The 27,318-nt window shown below is 39.0% G+C and overlaps 1 protein-coding gene across 1 annotated transcript in view; it reads right to left on the bottom strand.

Annotated features, from left to right (window-relative positions):
- The window catches only part of FBN1 (fibrillin 1), a 254,846-nt gene that overhangs the window by 201,843 nt on the left and 25,685 nt on the right, over window positions 1–27,318 (bottom strand). Inside the window, exons 2-5 of the mRNA XM_007170445.3 lie at window positions 17,122–17,204; window positions 14,979–15,077; window positions 5,287–5,382; window positions 1,802–1,897 (exon numbers count right to left, since the gene is read on the bottom strand). Of these exons, the coding sequence (XP_007170507.2) occupies window positions 1,802–1,897; window positions 5,287–5,382; window positions 14,979–15,077; window positions 17,122–17,204 (374 nt within the window). The remainder of the gene's footprint in view (window positions 1–1,801; window positions 1,898–5,286; window positions 5,383–14,978; window positions 15,078–17,121; window positions 17,205–27,318) is intronic.

Here is a 27,318-nt window from a genome sequence, read left to right as displayed (position 1 = left end):
ATACCCTTATCACGGAGGAAAGCCGTTAAAGACACTCCAAAATTTGGAGAAATCCCTAAGTAATATGCCAGTTTTGATTAGCAGTTTAGTAACATAACCCATTCACATCATTTCTTAATCTTGGTCAATGATCAAGTCTTTGAAGAAATAAGTGTGGAATGGTTAAATATCATGCTCTCTTTATTTTAGACTGTTTTATCAGTATCTGTAACTATGGGTATCAATATTCTTTGCAGCAAATTATTAACCAGATTCTTAGAGGTAAAATGCTCTGTAACTTCATTCTATTAGTGATTTTTCTAAAACAAATTAAGCCCACTATTGTCACTTCCAGAATTAGTTTCACACTGTTCAAGTTACATGTTAACAACTTTAATCTCAATAATTTAAATACTATATCATAATCACTGAGTAAATAGTAAGGCCACAGAATGATACTACCTAATCAAAACAGTTGTCTTCATTACTCTTGAGACCATTAGATATACATTAGCTCCAAGTCAATAAAAATACATCAAGTTGTAAAGAGAAACAGTTCTAAAGAGGGACTCCAAAACGATGCCAAGTACAATGTAAGGGCCAAGAGTCCAGAATGCGTCACATATCCATACCATGCAGTGGCCTTGTGAACAGAGATACAATATAATCTATCCAGTAATAATAGAGTTACTTGCTAAAATAGGTATTGTTGCTTTATCAGCAAAGAACTGAATTTAGACGAACTCATAAAACTACAAACAGAAGACAATTTCTCACATACCACTCTGTGCTCTTTGCTTTTAAATAACATATATTCAACACTTGCTACTGAATCTTTACTTTCCATCTTAGAATAAAATGATCTCTATACAACTTTGGATAAAGGTGATGACTGCAGTTTAAAAAGTTCATGAATATTTTTCAATGGGTATTTTTTCATGAGTATTTTTGCAGTTTTGTATGAAAGGAACCTCCTAAATCTTCACGATAAAATCTTCGCTATAAAACTAGGAACAATGAAAACATGGCTATGAATGTAAAGACAAGATGATCAACAAAGCAAAGGTCAGGGCGGTGGGTATTTAAGAAGACTGCACATTTACATACATCTCAATATCCTATTCGTATGCATAGGCAAATCAGGTAGAAATCTCTTTTAATTAAGAGCAGCAGTATACATCAGACTTGAAAACTGAAAACCCACATTCAAATTAAAGTTGCTTATTATGTGTGTGACCTTAGGGAGCTCCCTTGACCTCCCCGAGCCTTGATCTTCTCGGACGGAAAAGTGATGATGATTATACACATGTCAGTGGGCTGCAGTGAGCACTGAATAAACTACAGGTGTGAAAGCACAGTTTCTCAGCAGTCAGTATTTCTAGTGAACTTTGAATGCCGAGCTTGTATGCCACTACAGCCAATAGGTCCTAATAGACCTAGGTGCAATTTTTGTTCCATTCTGGATTTCTCCCCTTGCCATACAGATGTTTTATTTGGAGCCACCTCCCTAATTTACTAGGATAATAATGAGCTCAATCTTTACTCTATGGAAAATTTTCCTCTTTTTATCTTGATGCCAACTGGTACTTATGCATAGGCGCACTATTGAGTCCTGCAGTCCCCTGGCAAGAATTACTGAATAACATGCATAGACTTAGGGCCATTGTCTTGTCATCCTAGGAACCTTCCCAGTGACAATTCAGAAACCCCCTCAAAGCTCAGCAAAATTCACGAAGCAGCCGCAAGAACTCAATGCATGTTGAAATCAATCATAGCTTTAGCCACTAGAACATCTTGACACCAATACGTTAAAAAAAATTACCTCTTTCACACTGGGGTCCAGTGAAGCCGTAAGTGCATGCACATCGATTTGGGGCCACGCACCTGCCTCCGTTGAGACAGCCACTTTCACAGACAGCTGTAAAATAAGGAGATAGGAGCTGAGAGGCTGACGGGCTTCATCGGATAGTAGATGCTAATAAAGTAACACTTACTGTCCCCTGAAAGGACAACAATAAAAACACTAAATAATCACCCTGGTATTTGTTTTCAACAGTTACTGTACAGTTCCAGTTCCCCGGATGTTCCTCAGTCAACTCAGGTAAAACTACCTGGAACAGGTGAGTATGCACCTGTGTTAATGCTGACAGTTTCATCCTGGGAAGCATGTGAGCAATGCTTTCAGTTCTGCACCTAAAATGGTGGTTTATAAGAGATACCCCTGATGAGAACTGCATTTTAGCAAGCTGACTCTTTTCTTATGATTTATGTTTAATTTCCAGAGGGTTCTCATGAGGGAACACATTGGCCTCTCTACCGTCATCCTTACAGAAATGCAGCATGTTAAATCACACTATTAATTGCCAACGACAAAACATGAATACTGACATTCAGTAATTTATGCACCATAATAAAGACCCAATTGAATGTTATAAGAGAATCTCTGGAAAATATTGGTAAGGTAAGTCCAGACATCTTTGAGGGAGGGACATTTTACTTGTCAAGAAAGGCATTAAAATAAGATCTGAAAGCTCATGCCCTGAACCACTCTTCTCCGTACAACTTCCTGCAACTCACTTATGCGTGGCCTCTTTCTAGGCATCTTAATCCACAGATGGTAGGCTGCCCCTGCCAAATTTGCCAGTCCCTCCCACTCTTCAAAGCCCAGCTCAAAACCTTACTCCTCCATGAGGCTTCCCTAACACCTCCATTTAAATTAATTCCTCCTTCATATATTTCCCACACATTTTTCCTGTACCCCTGTGGCAGTCATGGAGTTGAGCCATTCAGATCTCCCTCCAAGAAAACCTACCTAGAGGAGCTTAGTTGGCCGACAGCCTTGAAGCTGCTACACCTTCAGATCCGCTACTGTGTTCATGCCAAGGGCACACTCTCCTGGCTGCTACCACCCAGTGACTAAGCATGGTGGAGACTGGGCATTTCTGCCCATCATGAAACTATTCTGATGGGCAATCTTTATTCTGGGCTCCCTATCAGCCTGACCAAGGCTTTCGTGAAGTTGCACTATAGTCGGAGCCTCCTTCTATACAATCGTGATAGTCTTTCCTTCCCTCTCTCCCTGCCCAGGGGTGTGACCTGCATCATGGTCTGAAGGTTCTCTCTCCTGATTCCTGCTTTCTTTCCCTTTGATTCTCATAGGCTTTTTCCCCAATAAATCTCTTGTGCATCTAATTCTGTCTCAGCATCCACTGGGATCAGTGCACTTGAACTGAGACAACCCCTTATAGCCAAAAATTATAGCAGTAGTCCATTGATCATCACAAAATTAGAGAAGTTTACATATATTCATTGTTCTAATTTGCTTCTTAATTTACAGTTAGGAGAGAATGAAGAGGCTTAAGCAGAAAAGAAATTTTGAGATTGCCTAAACCAACCCTCCCATTTTACAGATTAGGAAACTGAAGTCTAGGAAAGGTTTTCTAATTCTACGGGTGTTACCTGAGTGCCTGTTGTGCACTGGGCTTTGGGCTCTACTCCCTCTGGGAGCATCAAAGGAAACAGAAGATGCACAGCAGCTCCTTCTGATTCCCCTTCTGAAAATGCCTTTGAATCCATCCCCATCCCACCATCTCTCTAGCCATAGCCTTAGTACTATTCTTCCTGCTTCTGTTTCTTCCCACTCTACACTGGCCACCAGTGGTCTTTCTCATTGTAAACCACTGTAAGTGAAGTGTATAGGCCAGTATTTCATAGCATTAAATGCATGGGCTGTGAAGTTAGACTGCTTGGGTTCAAATCCCAACTCTGCTGATTACTCCCTGTACAGCCTTAGACAAGTTATTGCCCCACCTTTTTCATTTCGTAGAAGGTAAAAAAGGCCTCTACCTCAAAGGGCTGTTGTTATGAGTTAATACGTGTAAAGAGTTTGAACATGTGCCTAGCATACAGTAAACAGAGTAAATAACTCAACAGATGAATGTCGTTGGTCGTTGTCTTCTCACTCCCCTTCCCTGGCTCTACTTTGGGTGAAAAAACGGTACGCATAAAGGCCCTCCAATGGCCCATGACTTCCATTCTGACCTTAGCTTCCTTCCCATCACCTCCCTCAGCACTTAAGTCCTAGCAACGCCAAAGCCTGACCTCCCATGCTATGTCATGTTCTGCTGCTTTGGCTTATGCTGTGCCGGCTGCCTAAAAGGCCCACCTCCCATCATCTGACGAGGGAACCCCTACCCACCCCTTAAGACTCAGCTCAAGGGTCTCCCACACTGGGGAGGCCGTCCTACCTCTCCTCCCTCCATGCTGCTGCTCTGGGCTGCCAAAGACTCGATTGTCATTCTTACTATATTGCAGTGTGTAGACAGTCAGGAGGGTATTAAATAAACTTTGATTTACTTATAACAGCATTATTCATCATAGCAAATACATATACAATGGCAAAAATTGGAAACAACATGAATAAATGCTCATCATTAACAATTCACTAAATAAACAGTAAAACCTATATATAATGGAGTATTATGCAACTATTAAAATGTATTTTTAAATGTTCAAAAAAATGAAATATTCTTCTAATAAAATATTAAGTAAACAAGTTATATGAAAAATTATGCATCCAATGGATCTCACGTACCAAATATGCATTAAAAGACTAAAAGGTAATATCTGGAATGGTGGGATTGTAGAAAATTTTATTTTTTATATTTTTAAACTTTTCTAAATTTTCTGCAGGGTATATATATTCTTCTTAGTGTAATAAAAAGTGAGCTCTTTTAGAGGAATTTTCATCTCTGCAAAGCACAGGGGCTGATACAGAGTAGACACCCAATAAACAGTGTTCATGAATGAACCAACACACTGGCCAGCAGTGTGATAAATATTATAAGAGAAGAATCTAGATTGGGAAACTAGAGAGATACAGATATCAATAGTCAAGAAAAAAAGAACATGTTTGGGGAGAAAGGTGAAGTTGAGTTTTGAAATACTTTATTGGAGATGCTTATTGAAAATCCAAGAGATGGTGGAGATGTTGAGCAATCAAACGGAAGGCATACATCAGGAGTGAACAAGAATTCTGCACCTCGGGTGTAAATCAGAGATGAGGTAAGCAGGGTAGTGGAGGTAAATGAAAGAAAAATGAATCAAACAACCCATTTCCAAGGTTCCAGTCAGAAATTTGGTACTATGTGTGTTGGGTAAGTGATCTGTTCATCTGTAAGAGTCCCTGGACATCTCTAAAAATGCCATGTCCCAGGAAATCAAAGAAAATCCACCAGCACTTATCTCTGTATTCTCTTTGTCTCTATAGATTAACGTCTAGAACACTTATAACTATGGTTTACTTACGTTGTCCACAGTGAGTCCCTATGTATCCTTTCTGGCACAGACAGTGATCATCACTGCAGCTACCTCCATTCATGCAGCGAATGTTACAGTGTTGGACTTGAAAAGGAAAAAAAAAAAAAAAAAGACTGATTTATTTTTGCAATTTAAGCACATAGATAGCAACAGTTCACACGAGTTGATCTGCAGTGATTTGAAGAGAAAATAAAATGGTTTATCAAGATTCATATATTTACGCAGAAATAACCTAATTGACAATGCTAAACATTTCATTTTGTGCGCATAAAATCATTTACAATGCAATGTAATTGCTTCTTCGATACTTACTTTAATAATGCTCAATGACTTCTCTAATTTAGCAGAACTTACCACTCAATGTCATTTCTGTAATTTACACCAACAAGAAAAGAGTGCCTTGAGGGACCAGACGAGACAAGATTACGACGGCAATAATTTTCTTGTTAAAAGATGCAGGGTCCCAGGTAGGTGGGCAGGAAAACATTCAGGGTGACAAATTCCAAGAAATGTTGTTAAAAGAAATTTTGAAGGCAGCAAAAAGAAGGGAAAAAGTACCTACAACGGCATTTAATAACAAGACTGCTTGATAACGGAGACAGCTGGATTCGGCTCAGAAAGAGCTGCTGGTTTAAACTGTAACCTTAAACCAACTAAGACCCACAGTGTTTGAAACCCACTCTTTATCACACTGTCACCTACAGAAGTGTGAGAGCTTCAGCACCCAGAGCAGGAAGACCACGGGCAGGCGGGCTGACTTAGACTGAGACGATGAGGCGCTAGAAGGAGCTGGAGTGAAAGACGCCTGGGAGAGAGAATGACGGCGCGGTGTGGGCTCTGGCTCCTCCAGGGCTCTAGCTGCCTCTGCTTCAGTAATTTAGGCACTCTCAAAATCCCAGGCTGTTCCTTAGTCCTCTAGAAACAGTCAACTACCTTACTTGGAGAAGACTAAAGGCTTGATCGAATTAATCATTGTTGACACATCCCTACCCAAGGAGGCCAGGATTGGGCATGGAAATTTGGCTCACTCTGCCCTGTCCTCCAAGCTGTGGGAGTAAATCCCTAGAGAAAAAGGCTCAACAATTTCACATCAGGGGACGAAAAGCCCTTCTTCTGTGTAAGAGCAGAAATCAGCTGCGTATGCTTGCTCTTATGCTCAGCCTTCTTGGAGCACAGGGTCCAAATCTTCTCCCAAGAGCAGAGAGGAGACCCCTCCCAGCAGCCACCTTCTTCAGTACCCCTTGTTAGGATGCTCAGTTCAGAATCCCAAAGGGGCTGCTGACTTCAGGAGAAAGGGCCATTTTCGTCAAGTGCTACACAAATCTCAGCATGCCAACAGGGAAAAGGAAGGTGCCAGAACCCAATACTTACTATGCCCTCAGAGAGTACTGAAGAGCTAAGTCAAGTTGAAAGTGAGGCACCTTTTCGAGAACATGTCGCATACTTGCTGAAACACCGTCAAAGACTTCCTACGTCTGCTCTGTTAAGAACCCCTCCATCTCAGCATTCAAAGCCCTCCCATGAGCCTATCAGGGCTGCTTTGCCTACTCCTAATACATCCTATGACTCAGTCCCCAGTGTACTTTATCAGTCACTCACTCACTCAACAAATATTTCTGAGTGCCGTACCAAATGCCTGGCGCTTTGTGCTAGTCTCTTCATGGAATCTCCTCTTTAACCTGTCACTTTGTCTCTTTGCCCCAACCCCTAACATATAACACACACACAGTTCTCACCAAATACTGAAATCCTACCTATCTCCTAGACCCACTGCAAATGTCTGCTCTTTCCCTTGATCTTTTCTGATTTCTGTTCTCTCCTCCCTCCCCCACTAGATACTAGCCCTCTTTGTTCTGACTCCAGAGTACTTAATAATTCTCTCTGGAAATATATGTTATATAATCAAACTTTTTTTTTTTAAGTTATTTCTCCTATCCCCAGCACATTTGTCTAAAGGCATCATGAGAGTGGGGAGTGGGAAGAATCATGATTATTAATTATATCCCCATAAGTGCTCTCCTATCCCCAGCACATTTGTCTAAAGGCATCGTGAGAGTGGGGAGTGGGAAGAATCATGATTATTAATTATATCCCCATAAGTGCTCTCTTATCCCCAGCACATTTGTCTAAAGGCATCATGAGAGTGGGGAGTGGGAAGAATCACGATTATGAATTATATCCCCATAAGTGCTCAGAGTATGCCTTGCCTGTACACAGGTGCTGTATAAAACTTTGCTACATTAATTCCTGTTTACTTAATTCATGCTCCATGATAATGACACCAAAAGCTATGCTCAAACACTGAGACTGTGTAGTTGCCTAAGCACTTATACAGCACTCAATAGGTTGCTATTAAAAATATTTTTATCTTTGTTGCCCCACATATAAAAGCAGAAATAACTCCTTTATTGGAGAATTGTTATAGAAATCAACCAATCCAGAAAATGGATTAAAACAGTTATTTTAGGCTCCTACGATTTCTATTAAAACGTCTCAGCCAAAATGCTTTTTTAACTAAAAAACTATTTACAGATATACAAAAGAAATGATTTGATGAAAAATTTGGATAATATTCTAAGTAGGTCAGGAAAAGGTGTATAGTTGCTTTAAAATCTGAAGTTAAACTTAGCTTCATCCTATCTTAGCAAAACAGTGAGGGTTGGGAAAAGCACAGGAAATGATGTCATCTGTCAAGCAGCATAGGAACTCAACCCACAAACTGATTTCAATTAAAGTGGTTCATGCCAAGAGCTAATTTCCATTCCCACATGAGCAACAAAGCCATTTAGCTACTTTGAGATAAAAAAGCTAACAGTAGTTTAAATAGTGACTTTACATTATTTGTTCAAATTGAAAAAGAGAATGAATTCTTCTTTCTGGGAAGAATGGTAAGCTTACATTTAAATGTAATATCATAAAAACTTCCCTGATATGCTTTTATACTTTTTCCTACACTGTCTTTCAGGTGAACTTTTTCCAGCATAAAATATTCTTTCTCCTTTAAAAAATAAAAGCACTTGGTCAGACTTGTGAAATAATAAGGCATGGTTAGTCCAGTGGTCGAAATAAACCAATGAACCATGTCTCCTTGGGGCAGAGGGGCAAGCTCATCAACAGATAACAGCATCTTAATCTCCTGCTTTGCCACGAACATGTTTACCAAATTCACATTCTTTGTGAGTCTTAGATCTTCAGGGGAAAAAGTATTTCCTTAAAGGTGGGAGTGATCACTCAGGATTTCTGTGGGGAAATAAAGGAACTAGATCTGTAGCTTCACTACACAGCAGACACAGTGTAGAGAGTATATATATACAAACTGGTTTTATTTTTGATTGAGTCCTGCCATTGATGCATATTCTAAATTTACTCTGATGTGACAAAGAATTCCAGATGTCTGGCAATTAGGAGACCACGTTCTATGTCGCTAGAAAAAGCCAACTGAAAAATAAGGGCTTCACTTGAACCCATATGATGCTCTAAATACCTCAAGTTAGAATAGATTCCTAAACTCAATCTGTGTTAAGATTTTACCAGAAACTGAAAATACTAGGGGAGTTTAAGTGTCAGTGTACAGGTCTATGCTGCCACGTGCAGTTGGCCCTGAGGAGAACTTCCCCTCCAAGATGGGCAGACAGCCTCAAAGGGTTTCAAGTAAGGCTCAACATCCTAGAACTAACAGAAAATGTTGCCATTAACCTGTATCCACACACAGTCCCAAACAAATTTTATGTTCATTCCAGAAGATGTCAGTCAGTCATTTCAATCATTCAACAAATATTTACTGAATGCCCTCCATTTGCCAGGTATCAGAAAGAGTAGAAGAAACTTTCTTTAGATTACAGCCCAGCACAAGTTAATTCTTAAAATAACCAACCAAAAGAGAGCGATGTAAACACGCTATTGGAACAAGAGAGATGCAAGGCTGGGACTTGGGTCTAAATACCTCTCAGGTAATGATTTTCTTTGGGATGCATTAGCTTGGGACTGATTCTAAAAACTTCCATTATCTTGGCAGGCACAAGGGGCAGAAAGAACACTGGGTGTGATTTGCAAATAAGTATCTGTATGGCAACATGTGATTTTAATGTAGGCACTAGGAAAAGTACAAGGCAAATTAAACAGTTAGACTAACTTCTGGACTTGACACCTGAGACAACAGTCCATAGGGGCAACCAGAGTCACTGCAGGACAGAAATAATTTTCACTGGGAGAGATAACAGCAATGACATTTTCCATAAGTGCATAAATAATCTATGTGCCTTAGAAGAGCAACTTCACTAAAGTGTCTCAAAACAAAACAAAAAACCTAGCAGAGCTGCAAATAGTCCACAGAAAGACAAGTTATATGATAGCAGTGATAAAGGCACTTCCATAGAGGGCTAACTAGAAAGCAAAGAGCTCAACTGTTTCTATGGACAAATCAGAGCAGATTCCACCCATTCCTCTTCTTCCTGTTCATATAAATCCCACACCGCCCTGAAAAAGGTCACTTCTTCCAGACTAGCTACAGTGCCACCTTCCCATCCTTTGAGTGTTCTTACACTTTCAGCATGTGGTTGCAGCACACTCACTCAAACTCACTAACACACTGCTCTACAATTGTTCCCCTGGCCTTCTGACACCCTTAGAGCTTGGATTCATGTTGGGAGTACCAGCGCCCCCAAATTCTAACTAAACTGAAGTGAATTAAAAATGATAAAATTTTATCCAACTAAAAGGGGTTTCAAACTGTAAAGATGCCAATACCCCCCAAACTGACACACAGGTTTAAAGCAATTCCTATCGAAATCCTAGAAAGATTTTGTTTGTAGATACAGACAAGATGAATCTAAAATTTATATGGAAAGGCAAAGGAACTAGAATCACAATTTTGAAAAAGAAGAATAAAGTGGGAGGAAATTAGTCTACTCAACTTTCAAAACTTACCACATAGCTGCAGTAATCAAGACGGTATGGTATAGGAGAAGGGACAGACAAATGGATCAATGGAATAGAACAGAGAACCCAGAAGTAGATCTACACAAATACGCCCAACTGATTTTTGACAAAAATGCAGAAGTAATTCAATGGACGAAGGATAGCCTTTTCAGAAATAAATGGTGTTGGAGCAATTAGACATCCACAGGTATCAACTACACCTAGACCTCAACCTCACGCCTCATACAAAAAGTATCTCAACATGGACCACAGATGTAAATGTGAAATGTAAAACTCTATAACTTTTAGGAAAAAAATGGAGAAAATGTTCAGGATCTAGGGCTAGGCAAAGAGTTCCTGGACTTGAAACCAAAAGCGTGATTTTTTTCCATTAAAGGAAAAATTGATAAAGTGGACTTAAATTTTAAAACTTTTGCTCTGTTAGAAGATGAAAAGGCAAGCTACAGAGTGGGAGAAAATGTTTGCAAATCACATATCTGACAAAGAGCTAGTATTTAAATTATATAAACAGTGAAATAGTTAAGAATCCTATTAGGCAAAAGATGTGAAGAGACATTTCACTTAAGAAGATATATACAGGTGAAAAAATGGTACAGATGAACTGGTTTGCAGGGCAGAAACAGAGACACAGATGTAGAGAACAAACATATGGACACCAAGGGGGGAAAGTAGTGGGGGGGTGGTGGTGGGATGAATTGGGAGATTGGGATTGACATGTATACACTAATATGTATAAAATAGATAACTAATAAGAACCTGCTGTATAAAAAAATAAATAAAATAAAATTCAAAACAACAAAAAAAAGAAGATATATACAGGTGACAAATAAACACAGGAAAAGATGTTAAACATCATAAGCCAGTAGAAAAATGCAAATTAAAACTACAATGATGTAATTACTACATACCTATCAGAATAACTAAAATTTAAAATAGTGGCAACCCCCAAAGCTGGTAAAAATGCAGAGAAACTGGGTCATTCATGTATTGTTGGTGAGAATGTAAAATGGTACAGCCACTCCAAAAACAGCTGGCAGTTTCTAGAAAAGCTAAATATGCAACTACAATACAACCCAGCAATTGCGGTTCCGGACGTTTATCCCAGAGAAATAAAGACTTATGTTCACACGAAGACCTGTACATAAATGCTCATAGCAGCTTTGTTTGGAAATCAAAAAAACTAGAAAGAGCCCATATGTCTTTCAATGGGTGAGTGGCTAAACAAACTGTGTTACATCCATAGCGTGTAGTACTACTCAGCAATAAAAGAGAACAAACTACTGATATATACAACAACAACAATAGGATGAATTTGCAGAGAATTATGCTGAGTGAAAAAAGCCAGTCCCAAAAGGTTACATACTGTGTGATTCCATTTATATAACATTCTTGAAATGACAAAATTATAGAAATAGATGACAGATTAGTGGCGGTCAGGATTAAGGAGAATGTAGGAGGAAATGAATGTAAGAGTGACATGAGGATCTGGTGGTGATGGAAATGTTCTGTATCTTGACTGTATCCGTGTCAATATCCTGGCTGTGATATTGCACTATAGTTTCACAAGATGTTAACATGGGGACAACTGGATAGAAGGTACCCAGGATCTCTACACAGCACTTCTTACGACTGAATGTGAATCTACAATTATCTCAAAATAATAAGTTTAATTTTTAAATCCTTTTTAAAAACATAAAGAATAAAACAGGATGAGCATAAAATTGATCTCCAAGGTCTAAAATGTGAAATTTAGGGAGCACCTTTTATAACAACATACTGTATATTATTTAAGAAGATAATCTATTTTATATTTCTATATATTTAAGGAGAGTTTGAGTGAATTCACGGATCACCCATGACAGGTCTTTCTGAGAATTAGGGTTGCTCAGGATCCATCTCTGGCCTCAGAGACTGAGAGAATAGAGAGCAGTCCTAATAGACCTGGAGTTAAAGTCTAGAAAACTCGCTCTGACCCTGTCTAGCCAATCCTCTTTTTGCCCTGGTGCCTCAATGACTGGCAGCAAGACTCCCAATAGGTTAAGGGAAGCCACGACTTCCTGGTGTCCAAAGGAGTTGCTGGCTGGCAATTTGGACTTTCTGGAAATGCGATCTCTGATTCAGGCCACTAAGAGATCATTCCCTATTTTAAAAGTCACAGGACACAAGTTGAAAATAACCTGAAAGAAAAACCCTCCTTTCATTCTTTATATTTTCAAATGAGAAGGCTATGGCCTCAGAGGTCCTACAACTTGCCTAGCCCTCCTTGACTCCATCACATAACAAGTATAAAGTTTCTCATAGGAAATACTGATAAAATGATATTGACTCCCTCTTAGCAGAACCACAGGTAGTGAATGCAAACATTTCACTGAGTTGGATTATTCTTCTGTTAGCAGGGCAGTTAGCAAAGTGATCTATCCAAATTTGTCTACCACACCGTGGGCAGGAAGTTCTATAGGACGGCAGAGCTGTTCCCTAGAACATCACTTAAAAAGAGCAGAAATGAATTCTGATCATACCCAGCTACCCTTCATTTAAAACATTCTGCCATCTTTAGTTGTGCAAGCTGTCTGGACATTATTAGTTCAGGTAGAGTCCGAGCCAATGATTTTAAAGGCTCCAAATGCCTCAAAAACCCTGATGAAACCATACCCTCCCTCTCACACCACTCTCATCCACCAGCTACTTGGGGGCTTTGTCCAATGTCCAAGTACCGTAGATGACCCCAAACCATCTCAGAGAGCACCACCCACATGTCTTGAACTTCAGCCTCTACCGTAACCTGGCCCACAAGACCTTACCACAATATTCCTCCCACCTCACTGCTAGCTTAAAGTCTACTAAGACCACAGCTTTTCCCTCTGATCTTGTTAACATCCTTTCTCCACATCTCATGATTTTTACTTGATTAAATCATTAGCAGCTCACACTATCATTGAAGACCTTTCCAGCTGGATACCCAGTTTTGCCATCTGGCAATATTTTCTTCCCCCAGTGGAGTGCAGTATTGTTGGTGGGTTCAAGAACCAATCTGAGAGATGGTTCTATTCCCAACTTGATGTGGAGACTCCTTCCCCACCCCGAGGCTCTCTCTCCTCAGAGGCAGCCTGGAGGTCATCCTGATGGAGATGGAGACATCCGACATGTTCCCCAAAGTGCTGCCAGCTGAGCTCTCTACCTCTTGCTACTCCTCCAGCTCAAGTGCTCCTGATATGTAGAACTAACCTACCCTTGCTTGGAGGACACACATTTAAAACCAAGCTGAGATCACGTAAGAACATGCTACACTCATTGCAATAAGTAAATGAGTCCCAGCCCAAGGGGGAGTTTCTATCCCAACCTACAACTGTCTGTATTTAGTGCTAGACTATCTCTGTTTGGTTTCTACCAGAAGCAAATTCTGAGACAATAATTCAAATGTGAGTAGTTTATTTTAGAAGTAATTTCAGGAAACACTAGTAAGAGACTGGGAAAGTGAAAGAAAGCCTATAAAGTACATTATCAAGCCTATTCCTACTGTGGGCAACTAGGGCTCAATCCCACTAGGGAACTTCAGAAGACAGTGCATAACACACTTCACAGTTATGCAAAAGGAGAGGCAAGGAAACATGGGCACTTATCCAACACTCTCCATTTGTCATTGGTTAAAAGGTGCTTCTAATTAATCCCCTCAGCCTTCCAGCTTGTCCTACATGCTCCATGGCCAGAAAAATGTTACAGAGCTCCCAGGCAGAGTCACTTGTGTCACCCATGAATGCCAACGTATGTGAGTGGGCACCAAGAGGGTCTGCTACCCTGCACAACTTGCCCCATCCTGTTAATTGGTTCATGAGAGCCACGGTTAAATGTGAGGACTCTTAACAGGTAATGCATCTTGACCCCGCGGAAGTCTCTACTTGCAATCGATGAAAGAGAATGTGCTTATTCCACAATACTCTCCTTAAAACCTTGTCAAAACCAGAACACACTGTAAGAGGAGTGTATTTTCCCATCAGAAATGGGGAATGGAAAAGGAACCTAAGTTTTTGCCTTGGTGATGGTCAAGGTGTTGAGGGGCTATTTATACAGACATGAACTTTAACTTTTTTAACAACCAATGACTCACCTCCTTCCCAAGCCCCACATTTCCCCTAATTCACTGCTGAGCACCCTACATTTCAAAACAAAAACCAATAGAACAAGCAAGCAAAGTCTGTGAATAATGAACAGAATGAACAAAGTGGTAAAATTCTGAAAGGGAAAATATGTTTGTGCTTCATGATAAATCATCCCCAATAAACTGCCATGATGACTCCTTACATTTTCTTCTTGCAAAAGCAGGGGTCTCAAGTTGTAAAAAGTGTTTAATCAGATTCATATTTCAGTACCACAAGGAAGAATGCTTAGTTTTCTTGAGCCAAAAAATGTTCATTAAACAATCATTTCATTGAGCATCTTTTATGGTGTTTACATTGGAGACACAAAAATGAATAAGGTGATACCTACACAGAAGGAAGCCATAATCTTTATGTTATTCATAGTAGTTATTTCCCATAGGTAATTTCCCTATAAAAAGTGAAGAAGGGAAATGAGAGCCCAGATTGAGGAAAGCCATTCCAAGTATTTTGGGCAGAACAGAGAAGGCAGATGTTCTAGTGAAAAAAAATGTATTGCAGGCAAGAGAAAAGCCAAAAGCAAATTTAGGAGAAAATAGGGCATAACCACATAAAATAATATTATATATAATGACATGTTATACTCACTGGATCTGGAACCACAGGAAGGAGCTATCTGACCAGATGGGCAAGTGCACATATTTGGCCTAGAACAAAATCCATCCCCACAGGAATGCCGGCAAATGGCTGTGAACAAAACCAGAGGTCTGTTAGAACATGGCTTCAGAGCACGGTGATTTACAGGGCCCTAATCCTCAAGTGAGGAAACCTGGCCTATCAGGTTCCTTGTTAACTTTGCCATCGTGACCTATGTGACTTTAGGCTTCAGATTTATGCATTTATAAAACAAATCTGTTGGACTAAATAAACTCTGGCTATAAGATTCGGCAACTCCCTTATCCGTATCAATGGTTCTCCAGCCTCTCTTTGCTTATTCCACAGCTCTCAATCTGTCAAAAAGCCCAGGATATCCTATAAAGGGAAAATAAAATAAACAAAAATCTTGTGTGTGTGTGTGTGTACACACACACACACACACACACACACACACACACACACACACACATTGTTTTTATACTAACTTTAAGATGTAATAATATAAAAATTGTAGCAGTATTCTTGGGAGCCTATTTTATTATAAATGCTTAAAGTTTACTAATTTTTATAAAAATACTGTGCCCTGCTAAGACTACTTCCCTAGATAAGACCCTGCCAGTTGAGAACATATGATCTATGGAGCAACTTGTATCCTACATTTAGTCCTGTTGTGAATTACATCCAAAGTCTGAGAGAAGACGTGTGAATCCACTTCGGTAGTACTGATCCTACAGTCAGGAAGCCATTCATCTTTTAGAGAATTATTAACATTTTCATGCCACCCAGAGACTAATATCATACTGGTACCAAATGCTCTGCTATTGGACTAAAGAATAAGTTCAAATGGTAAATGATTTATATTTAACAGAAGACCAAGATTTGGTCACTACTTTTTATACTCATAGGCTTGATCCTTTCCTTCAAACTCCTGAACAAACTTGCAAGGGCAAATGAAATGTACAAGGCCAAAAATAATACCCTTGATAGACAGTGCATTGAAACTTCAGAACAGCCTAGGATGGAGGTTGAAAACTATTAGGAAATAAGCTGTCAAAGGATCCTACAAACATTTATTTAATACCTGAAGTCAGCATTTCTCAGAGATTCTACAGAACACTAGGGAAAGGGTCTTGTTGTCAAGTTCATTTAGAAAACTCCAAATACCATTATATCCCTCTCTTAGTGAGTCAGTTTTGATCTTGAAGTAAACCACAATGTGCCAAATGAATAAGTTGCTTTTAGTTAAAATCAAGAATTGGGAAAGGGATTAACTTTTTCAGGTCACCAAGAGAATGCTGGTTGAAATAATCTCTTCTTCTCCACAGACCACTCTTGGCCAAATAAGAAGGGGGGTGAAGTAATTCCTTAGTGTCCTTTCAGCTCTAAATTTCCCATTATACAAACGGAGTTTTCTGAAAACAAAAATTACTTCACAGGTATGATGACTGTAAAAGTTCATGGAGGACAGATGCCATAACTAACTTGACTTAGTATCGCCATTAAATAGCACCTTGTCTTGCATGTGATTTGTCGCTCAACATTTGTGGGGTATGATGAGAATCTGGGGCTTTGCCATAGAAGCAGAGTCGGTAGAGGAATCTCTGGTACCATCTGAATTCTTCCCCTAGTCTTTTCACTCATCCTCATGTGATGCTCTATCTGCTTCCTCTCTCCTTTGTCTAAGAGTTAGGTCTGCTTTTAGCCTCGATCACCCAAATTCAACATACAAGGTTTGGGTGGGCTTGTGGGTGGCCAACACAGTTAGAAATTACAGTAAGGAAAGCAGCAATGATAAACTGTTTTTCAAAACCCCATCAAAGTGATTACATAGTCTGTGCAGCCAGGCACAAGGTATGCCATGATATGAAACCTTGATCAAAGTATCCCTGTGGCTCTATTCCCTCTATCTCAGAAACATTCTAAAGGAAGTCATTGAATTAAAGTATAACAGTGGTTCGACCAAGTTAATATATTTCCCAAGCTGGATTCAGAGAAAGTAGGAAAATCTTAGAGCTGGAAGGCTCTGCTATAAACATATTAATGGTATGCAGTTACAAAAGACCAAATACTAAGAATCACCATGCAACCAAAACAACAAAACAAGAACATGAAAAATGACAGACTATTTACTTACGGACAATACACTGATTTCCACCAGGTAAGGTCTTCCATCCAGGGCAACAGTAAGCATTATAACGTGATCCACAGACATTAGGTCTGAAACAAAAACAAAAAAAATTCAATCACGAGAATTCCATACTTTTTTTTTTAAAAAAGAATATATGACCAAATAAAAGGAAAAAATTCCTGAGTTATTAGAACAGTATTAATCTTTGCAGACAAGAAAAGTAAACTCATGGGACTCAATGCTGGCTTAGTAGTTTGGGACATTTTAACATAATGATACCAATACGGATATGCTTAATATCACCTATGCATACAGCACATCAGGAAAATAAAAACCACAGGAACAAAATGCAGTGCTTTCTATCACAATGCACAGATATAAAAATTTATGGAGCCATATGAGACTAGTTTAAACAATAAACTTACCAATCTAATTAAGGAAAGTCATCATAAAATCTACTGAATGTAAGGTTTTATATTTCTATCCATTGAAGTTGTGTATATTTTTTCCTATGGCCCAGCTACCCTGTAAAACGTGACCACATTCTTCCTTTCACCAGAATTACAGGAATGCACACTCTGACATTAGTCAGAAAAAAAAAAAAAAAGCCAAAACATGTAAATATTTCTTTAGCCAAAATTTGGAAACATAGTTGATACCAGCAGTTACAGGAAAACAAAGCCAATGTCACTCTGGCTTCCTTGTTTACAGTTCATCACATGTCTTGGAGCAAAGCCTCCATTCAGGATACATTCAGGATCCAAATGATCCTATTTAATAATTTAAGGGAGCAACTGGGTAAAGATCTAACAAATTTTCCACTGGAAACTAAGGCAGAGGGTATAACACACAGAGATCCAAAAGAAACCATTCATTCATTTCATTTTGCCACATCTGAGGGCCTAAACCTTGATGCCAATTCCTCGAGTTCAGGGGCTGATAAGGCAGGTCAAAGGTTTTACAATCAATTTCACAAACTAGGAGCTATTCCAAGGCTTGCTGGTATAAATACTGTAATCCCATAAGTATAAGACTTTAAGAACAACTGCAGAGCTAAAATGCATACCTGTATATGCACAGAACCCTCTTGCATTTCCTCTGAACTCACTACTTTAACCAAATGCAGGATTAGGAAGTGAGGTAAAGTCTTTGCCCTGTCCTGTACTCCCTTTACAGCCCCAGAGAACCTGGAATACTCTGCAGGGAAAAATGCACACTTCAGACCAACTGATGCCGAGGTCAGAAAAAGAAATAGAAAGAAGGATGGAGGAGCCAAGGAGAGGGCCCCAAATCCATACCCAACAGCCCAAGGCTTCTCCAAGGCTAGACAGAAAATGATTGGATAGAGGCTTAATATGTGCATGACGTTAGGACCTCTCTGAGCCTTAGTTTATTTCTCTACAACTGGGATAATGAAATGTCTGCCTTGTCCACATTATGTGTGTGTGTGTGTGTGTGTGTATCAGATGAAATAATGAACATGAAAAGCTTACATATGAAAAGGACAATGAAAACACACAGCAGCGTCGTGGTGGAATCATCTTCTGACCTAAATTAGCTACTCAGCCAAAGGAACCATAAGAGATTAAGGAAGAGAGAAAGACTTTATTAGGAATTCTAAGCCAAAGGCTCTCAATTCTTTTTCCCTCCTGTGACAAAGTAGTGCCCCAAGCTTCAGTTCAGAGTGTCCAGAACTTCCTAGGGCAACTCAGAATCTTAGAAAGGGGAGTGAGAGGAAAAGATAGGGTAGAAGGCTGGGGCAGGAGGACACGCAAGCTTCGTAAGAGTTCTCTCAATCTAAAATGACAATCCAGGCCAAAGTCAACCACCTCAAACCTTCCCCACCAACAGCCCATTACAACAACTCCACTGGATTCAGTCCAACCCCAAATCAAACCCTGGAATAACTTCAGAGGATCTCTGAGCCTTTGTAGGGTGTCTGCTGTTGGAGTAACGATGTTTTTCAGACAAAAATCAGGACATATTGTCTGACAAGAAGGAGTGTATTTATGGAGTAACAACACATATAACAGGGTAAAAAAGCTAAGAAAAAAAGAGTCCAGGATCAGTCCTATCAGTCCTGCAGAGCAAGATATTCAAAAGATTTTCCAAGATACATGAAAAATCACAATAATATAGACATTCTTTATTGCTTCCTCAACCTTTAGAATCAACCCACAGACAAAACATGAAAAATGTTACAATTTACAATGGTTACAAAACAAAATGTAAATGTTTTAAACCTTTATGTATCATAAATCAAGAAACGAGTTGGAAAGAAAGGTGTGGAGAGAAATAAAGCAACTGATCCTAGAAATAGAGGTTTAGTTATATAATGTTTATAAATACCAAGTGATTATAAATACCAAATAATTATAGAATGGCTAAAAGTCATTCTATAATTATTTTAAAAATGGGAAGGAGAAGAAAGAGTAAAAGGTATAGATCTAAGTGAGCTATCTCCCTATCTTTCATGGCAAGAAGCCAATAGGTACTGTTTAAATCTAGACATAGAAGTACAAACATAGAACACGGTGTCACTGGGATAAATGTGAAAAGAACTAAAAACAGAAATGGTTAAAACTGGTTGCCTTAAGAGATGAGGATCTGGGGAAGTAGAGAGTTCTTTTGCTTTCTCAATTAATGCCCAACTATAACTGTTAATTTCTTAAATATGTGCTGTTATACTTTGATCATCATATTTTATTTATTTTTTTTCTTAAATTTTATTTTATATATTTTTTTATATGGGAGATCCTTATTACTCATCAATTTTATACAGATCAGTGTATACATGTCAATCCCAATCGCCCAGTTCATCACACCACCACCACCTCCCCCCGCAGCTTTCCCCCCCTTGGTGTCCATACGTTTGTTCCCTACATCTGTGTCTCAATTTCTGCCCTGCAAACCAGTTCATCTGTACCATTTTTCTAGGTTCCACATATATGTGTTAATATATGATATTTGTTTTTCTCTTTCTGACTTACTTCACTCTGTATGACAGTCTCTAAATCCATCCACGTCTCTACAAATGACCCAATTTCATTCCTTTATATGGCTGAGTAATATTCCATTGTATATATGTACCACATCTTCTTTATCCATTCGTCTGTCGATGGGCATTTAGGTTGCTTCCATGACCAGGCTATTGTAAATAGTGCTGCAATGAACACTGGGGGGCATGTGTCTTTTTGAATTATGGTTTTCTCTGGGTATATGCCCGGTAGTGGGATTGCTGGGTCATATGGTAATTCTATATTTAGTTTTTTGAGGAACCTCCATACTATTCTCCATAGTGGCTGTATCAATTTACATACCCACCAACAGTGCAAGAGGGTTCCCTTTTCTCCACACCCTCCCCAGCATTTGTTGTTTGTAGATTTTCTGATGATGCCCATTTTGACTGGTGTGAGGTGATACCTCATGGTAGTTTTGATTTGCATTTCTCTACTAATTAGTGATGTTGAGCAGCTTTTCATGTGCTTCTTGTCCATCTGTATGTCTTCTTTGGAGAAATGTCTGTTTAGGTCTTCTGCCCATTTATGGACTGGGTTGTTTTTTAAATATTGAGCTGCATGAGCTGTTTATATATTTTGGAGATTAATCCTTTGTCCGTTGATTCGTTTGCAAATATTTTCTCCCATTCTGAGGGTTGTCTTTTCATCTTGTTTATGGTTTCCTTTGCTGTGCAAAAGCTTTGAAGTTTCATTAGGTCCCATTTGTTTATTTTTGTTTTTATTTCATTACTCTAGGAGGTTGATCAAAAAAGATCTTGCTGTAATTTATGCCAAAGAGTGTTCTTCCTATGTTTTCCTCTAAGAGTTTTATAGTGTCCGGTCTTACATTTAGGTCTCGAATCCATTTTGAGTTTATTTTTATGTATGGTGTTACGGAGTGTTCTAATTTCATTCTTTTACATGTAGGTATCCAGTTTTCCCAGCACCACTTATTAAAGAGACTGTCTTTTCTCAATTGTATATCCTTGCCTCCTTTGTCATAGATTAGTTGACCATAGGTGTGTGGGTGTATCTCTGGGCTTTCTATATTGTTCCATTGATCTATGTTTCTGTTTTTGTGCCAGTACCATATTGTCTTGATTACTGTAGCTTTGTAGTATAGTCTGAAGTCAGGAAGTCTGATTCCTCCAGCTCTGTTTTTTTCCCTCAAGACTGCTTTGGCTATTCGGGGTCTTACAAGTCTCCATAAAAATTTTAAGATTTTTTTGTTTTAGTTCCGTAAAAAATGCCATTGGTAATTTGATAGGGATTGCATTGAATCTGTAGATTGCTTTGGGGAGTATAGTCATTTTCACAATATTGATTCTTCCAATCCAAGAACATGGTATATCTCTCCATCTGTTCATATCATCTTTAATTTCTTTCATCAGTGTCTTATAGTTTTCTGCATACAGGTCTTTTGTCTCCCTAGGTAGGTTTATTCTTTTTGATTTTACTCTTTTTGTTGCAATGCTAAATGGGAGTGTTTCCTTAATTTCTCTTTCAGATTTTTCATCATTAGTGTATAGGAATGCAAGAGATTTCTGTGCATTAATTTTGTATCCTGCAACTTTACCAAATTCATTGATTAGCTCTAGTAGTTTTCTGGTGGCATCTTTAGGATGCTCTGTGTATAGTATCATGTCATCTGCAAACAGTGAGAGTTTTACTTCTTCTTTTCCAATTTGTATTCCTTTTATTTCTTTTTCTTCTCTGATTGCCATGGCTAGGACTTCCAAAACTATGTGGTGACAGTGGACATCCTTGTCTCGTTCCTGATCTTAGAGGAAATGCTTTCAGTTTTTCACCATTGAGAATGATGTTTGCTGTGGGTTTGTTGTATATGGCTTGTATTATGTTGAGGTAGCTTCCCTCTATGCCCGCTTTCTGGAGAGTTTTTATCATAAATGGGTGTTGAATTTTGTCAATAGCTTTTTCTGCATCTATTGAGATGATCATATGGTTTTTATTCTTCAATTTGTTAATATGGTGTATCACATTGATTTACATATATTGAAGAATCCTTGCATCCTTGGGATAAATGCCACTTGATCATGGTGTATGATCCTTTTAATGTGTTCTTGGATTCTGTTTGCTAGTATTTTGCTGAGGATTTTTGCATCTATATTCATCAGTGATATTGGTCTGTAATTTTCTTTTTTTGTAGTATCTTTGTCTGGTTTTGGTATCAGGGTGATGGTGGCCTTGTAGAATGAGTTTGGGAGTGTTCCTTCCCCTGCAATTTTTTTGAAGAGTTTGAGAAGGATGGGTGTTAGCTCTTCTCTAAATGTTTGATAGAATTCACCTGTGAAGCCATCTGGTCCTGGACTTTTGTTTGTGGAAGATTTTTTATCACAGTTATAATTACATTACTTGTGATTGGTCTGTTCATATTTTCTATTTCTTCCTGGTTCAGTCTTGGAAGCTTATACCTTTCTAAGAATTTGTCCATTTCTTCCAGGTTGTCCATTTTATTGGCATAGAGTTGCTTGTAGTAGTCTCTTAGGATGCTTTGTATTTCTGCAGTGTCTGTTGTCACTTCTCCTTTTTCAATTTTATTGATTTGAGTCCTCTCCCTCTTTTTCTTGATGAGTCTGGCTAATGGTTTATCAATTTTGTTTACCTTCTCAAAGTACCAGCTTTTAGTTTTATTGATCTTTGCTATTGTTTTCTTTGTTTCTATTTCATTTATTTCTGCTCTGATCTTTATGATTTCTTTCCTTCTGCTAACTTTGGGTTTTGTTTGTTCTTCTTTCTCTAATTCCTTTAAGTGTAAGGTTAGACTGTTTACATGAGATTTTTCTTGTTTCTTTAGGTAGGCTTGTATAGCTATAAACTTCCCTCTTAGAACTGCTTTTGCTGCATCACATAGGTTTTGGATCATCGTGTTTTCTGTCATTTGTTTTTTGTCATTTGCCTTTAGGTATCTTTTGATTTCCTCTTTGATTTCTTCAGTGATCTCTTGGTTATTTAGTAACATATTGTTTAGCCTCCATGTGTTTGTGTTTTTTATGTTTTTTTTCCCTGTAATTCCTTTCTAATCTCATAGCGTTGTGGTCAGAAAAGATGCTTGATATGATTTCAATTTTCTTAAATTTACTGTGGCTTGACTTGTGACCCAACATGTGATCTACCCTGGAGAATGTTCCGTGCGTACTTGAGAAGTATAATCTGCTGTTTTTGGATGGAATGTCTTATAAATATCAATTAAATCTATCTGGTCTATTGTTTCACTTAAAGCTTCTGTTTCCTTATTTATTTTCATTTTGGATGATCTGTCCATTGGTGTAAGTGAGGTGTTAAAGTCCCCCACTATTATTGTGTTACTGTCGATTTCCTCTTTTATAGCTGTTAGCAGTTGCCTTATGTATTGAGGTGCTCCTATGTTGGGTGCATATATATTTAAAATTGTTATATCTTCTTCTTGGATTGATCCCTTATCATTATGTAGTGTCCTTCCTTGTCTCTTATAACATTCTTTATTTTAAAGTCTATTTTATCTGATATGAGTATTGCTACTCCAGCTTTCTTTTGATCTCCATTTGCATGGAATATCTTTTTCCATCCCCTCACTTTCAGTCTGTATGTGTCCTTAGGTCTGAAGTGGGTCTCTTGTAGACAGCATATAGATCGGTCTTGTTTTTGTATCTATTCAGCAAGCCTGTGTCTTTTGGTTGGAGCATTTAATCCATTCACGTTTAAGGTAATTATTGATACGTATGTTCCAATGACCATTTTCTTAATTGTTTTGGGTTTGTTTTTGTAGGTCCTTTTTCTCTTGTGTTTCCCACTTAGAGAAGTTCCTTTAGCATTTGCTGTAGAGTTGATTTGGTGGTGCTGAATTCTCTTAGCTTTTGCTTGTCTGTAAAGTTTTTGATTTCTCCATTGAATCTGAATGAGATCCTTGCCGGGTAGAGTAATCTTGGTTGTAGGTTCTTCCCTTTCATCACATTAAGTATATCATGCCACTCCCTTCTGGCTTGTAGTTTCTGCTGAGAAATCAGCTGTTAACCTTATGGGAGTTCCCTTGTATGTTATTTGTCGTTTTTCTCTTGCTGCTTTCAATAGTTTTTCTTTGTCTTTAATTTTTGCCAGTTTGATTACTATGTGTCTTGGCGTGTTTCTCTTTGGGTTTATCCTGTGTGGGACTCTCTGCACTTCCTGGACTTGGGTGGGTATTTCCTTTCCCATGTTAGGGAAGTTTTCGACTATAGTCTCTTCAAATATTTTCTCTGGTCCTTTCTCTCCTCCTTCTGGGACCCCTATAATGCGAATGTTGTTGCGTTTAATGTTGTCCCAGAGGTCTCTTAGGCTGTCTTCACTTCTTTTCATTCTTTTTTCTTTAGTCTGTTCCACAGCAGTGAATTCCACCATTCTGTCTTCCAGGTCACTTATCCGTTCTTGTGCCTCAGTTATTCTGCTATTGATTCCTTCTAATGTAGCTTTCACTTTAGTTATTGTATTGTTCGTCTCTGTTTGTTTGTTCTTTAATACTTCTACGTCTTTGTTAAACATTTCTTGCATTTTCTTGATCTTTGCCTCCATTCTTTTTCTGAGGTCCTGGATCATCTTCACTATCATTATTCTGAATTCTTTTTCTGGAAGGTTGCCTATCTCCACTTCATTTAGTTGTTTTTCTGGGGTTTTATCTTGTTCCTTCATCTGCTACATAGCCCTCTGCCTTTTCATCCTGTCTTTCTTTCTGTGAATGTGGTTTTTGTTCCACAGGCTGCAGTATTGTAGTTCTTCTTGCTTCTGCTGTCTGCCCTCTGGTGGATGAGGCTATCTAAGAGGCTTGTGCAAGTTTCCTGATGGGAGGGACTGGTGGTGGGTAGAGCTGCCTGTTGCTCTGGTGGGCAGAGCTCAGTAAAACTTTAATCCGCTTGACTGCTGATGGGTGGGGCTGGGTTCCCTCCCTGTTGGTTGTTTGCCCTGAGGCAACCCAACACTGGAGCCTTCATGGGGTCTTTGGTGGGGCTAATGGCAGACTCTGCAAGGGCTCACACCAAGGAGTACTTCCCAGAACTTCTGCCGCCAGTGTCCTTGTCCCCATGGTGATCCACAGCCACCGCCCGCCTCTGCAGGAGACCCTGCAACACTAGCAGGTAGGTCTGGTTCAGTCTCCCCTGGGGTCACTGCTCCTTCCCCTGGGTCCTGAAGCACACACTACTTTGTGTGTGCCCTCCAAGATTGGAGTCTCTGTTTCCCCCAGTCCTGTCGAAGTCCTGCAATCAAATCCCACTAGCCTTCAAAGTCTGATTCTCTAGGAATTCCTCCTCCCATTGCCGGACCCCCAGGTTGGGAACCTGATGTGGGGCTCAGAACCTTCACTCCAGTGGGTGGACTTCTGTGGTATAAGTGTTCTCTAGTCTGTGAGTCACCCACCCAGCAGTTATGGGATTTGCTTTTACTGTGATTGTGCCCCTCCTACCGTCTCATTGTGGCTTCTCCTTTGTCTTTGGATGTGGGTGTCTTTCTAGGTGAGTTCCAGTGTCTTCCTTTCGATGATTGTCCAGCAGTTAGTTGTGATTCTGGTGTTCTCCCAAGAGAGAGTGAGAGCACGTCCTTGTACTCCGCCATCTTGGTTCCTAATCCTCGCACCTTCTTTTCTAGGAAGATTTTCCAATCTTACCTTCACCTTTGGGAGCTCCTCTTCTGAGTTTCTAAAACACCCTCTATCACCACTTTTCATAGTACTGTAATTTTTAGTTAACTTTCCTGTAGATTTTTAGTGCTTTGGGAGCAGGCATTTTATTTTTACATCTCTGTCTCTGGATACACAGTAGATTCTGGATTCATTCATTGAATGAATCATCATCTTTTATTTAAAGCAACAATTTTACTTTAAAAGTACGAACTTCTTATCTCATAAACAGGTGCTTTCCGCTTCATTAGAATGAGGCATTCACAGTTCCCTTTCATTAGTTATCACATTTTCATTTCACTGCATTTCTTAAAATTCTATATAATGTTGAATTATGATTTATTTTGTTTGCATGCTCTGACTTTTTTGAGTTTAATAACTTTGTCCTTTTTAATAAGTAATATATATATTTTTTAATTAATTTATTTTATTTTTGGTTGCGTTGGGTCTTCGTTGCTGTGTGCGGGCTTTCTCTAGTTGCGGTGAGCGGGGGCTACTCTTTGCTGTGGTGCATGGGGTTCTCATTGAGGATTCTCTTGTTGCAGAGCACGGGCTCTAGGCACAGGGGCTTCCATAGTTGTGGCTCGTGGGCTTAGTTGCTCCAAGGCATGTGGGATCTTTCCGGACCAGGGCTCGAACCCGTGTCCCCTGCATTGGCAGGTGGATTCTTAACCACTGCGCCACCAGGGAAAGCCTAATATATTATTTAATTTCAACCAACATCGTCAAATGACAATTGCTTTAATCTCGTTACCATTCATTCTTCAACAACACTAAATACTACTACGTCTTGTGGCTTAATGCAAAGTATTAGAAAGATGTAAGATTTCTCCTCTGCTGACTTTGGTTTTGAGAACTGCAAACTAACAGAACATGTTCAAACAAGCTGGGTGGCATTTGTTCTACTTACACACAGAAAAAAACACCTATAATTCTAGAAATAAATGAATGTCTTTCATTCATTTATAAGCTGGAAAGTTCTAAGATATGTAAAGTCTAAAGTAGATGAGTTGGATGATTTCCATTCTAAAAGATTTTACTCTAAGGTTTCAGCATGAAAATCATTAACAAAGAAGACAAATCATTAATGGAGTTACTTTTTTGTGTAAATCAAAGTGCAGCAATCGTACCTCTTATTCTTCCTTTTCACTTCATCAGCCATACCTACCAACCCACCACCAAAAAAAAGTCAGAGATAAAGCTCCATGCAAGTGGCAGTGTTATTCCGCAAATTAAAGGTAAAATTCAAAGGGAAAAGATATGCTAAGTGCTAAAGATACGTTATTTCATCGTCATAGAAACTCTTTGAGCTAAACCTTATTATTACCGTTTTAACAGTAAGGTTTAACAAACTAGCCAAGGTCCCATAGCTTGGAAGTAGAGAATGGAGATTTAAACTCAGGAAGTCTTATTCTGGAGTACACTGTCTTAATCCCTATGTTAAGGCAAAGATGTATTTAGGGGACAAGATGATATTCACCCAGTAGCATTCATGGTGGCATGGATAACACAAATCACAAAATGTCCATCAACTGACCAAAGATAAAGCATAAACGGTTT

Source organism: Balaenoptera acutorostrata, chromosome 3, assembly GCF_949987535.1.
Source record: "Balaenoptera acutorostrata chromosome 3, mBalAcu1.1, whole genome shotgun sequence".
Classification (NCBI taxonomy): Eukaryota; Metazoa; Chordata; class Mammalia; order Artiodactyla; family Balaenopteridae; genus Balaenoptera; species Balaenoptera acutorostrata.
This window is presented reverse-complemented; position numbering and strand designations above follow the sequence as displayed.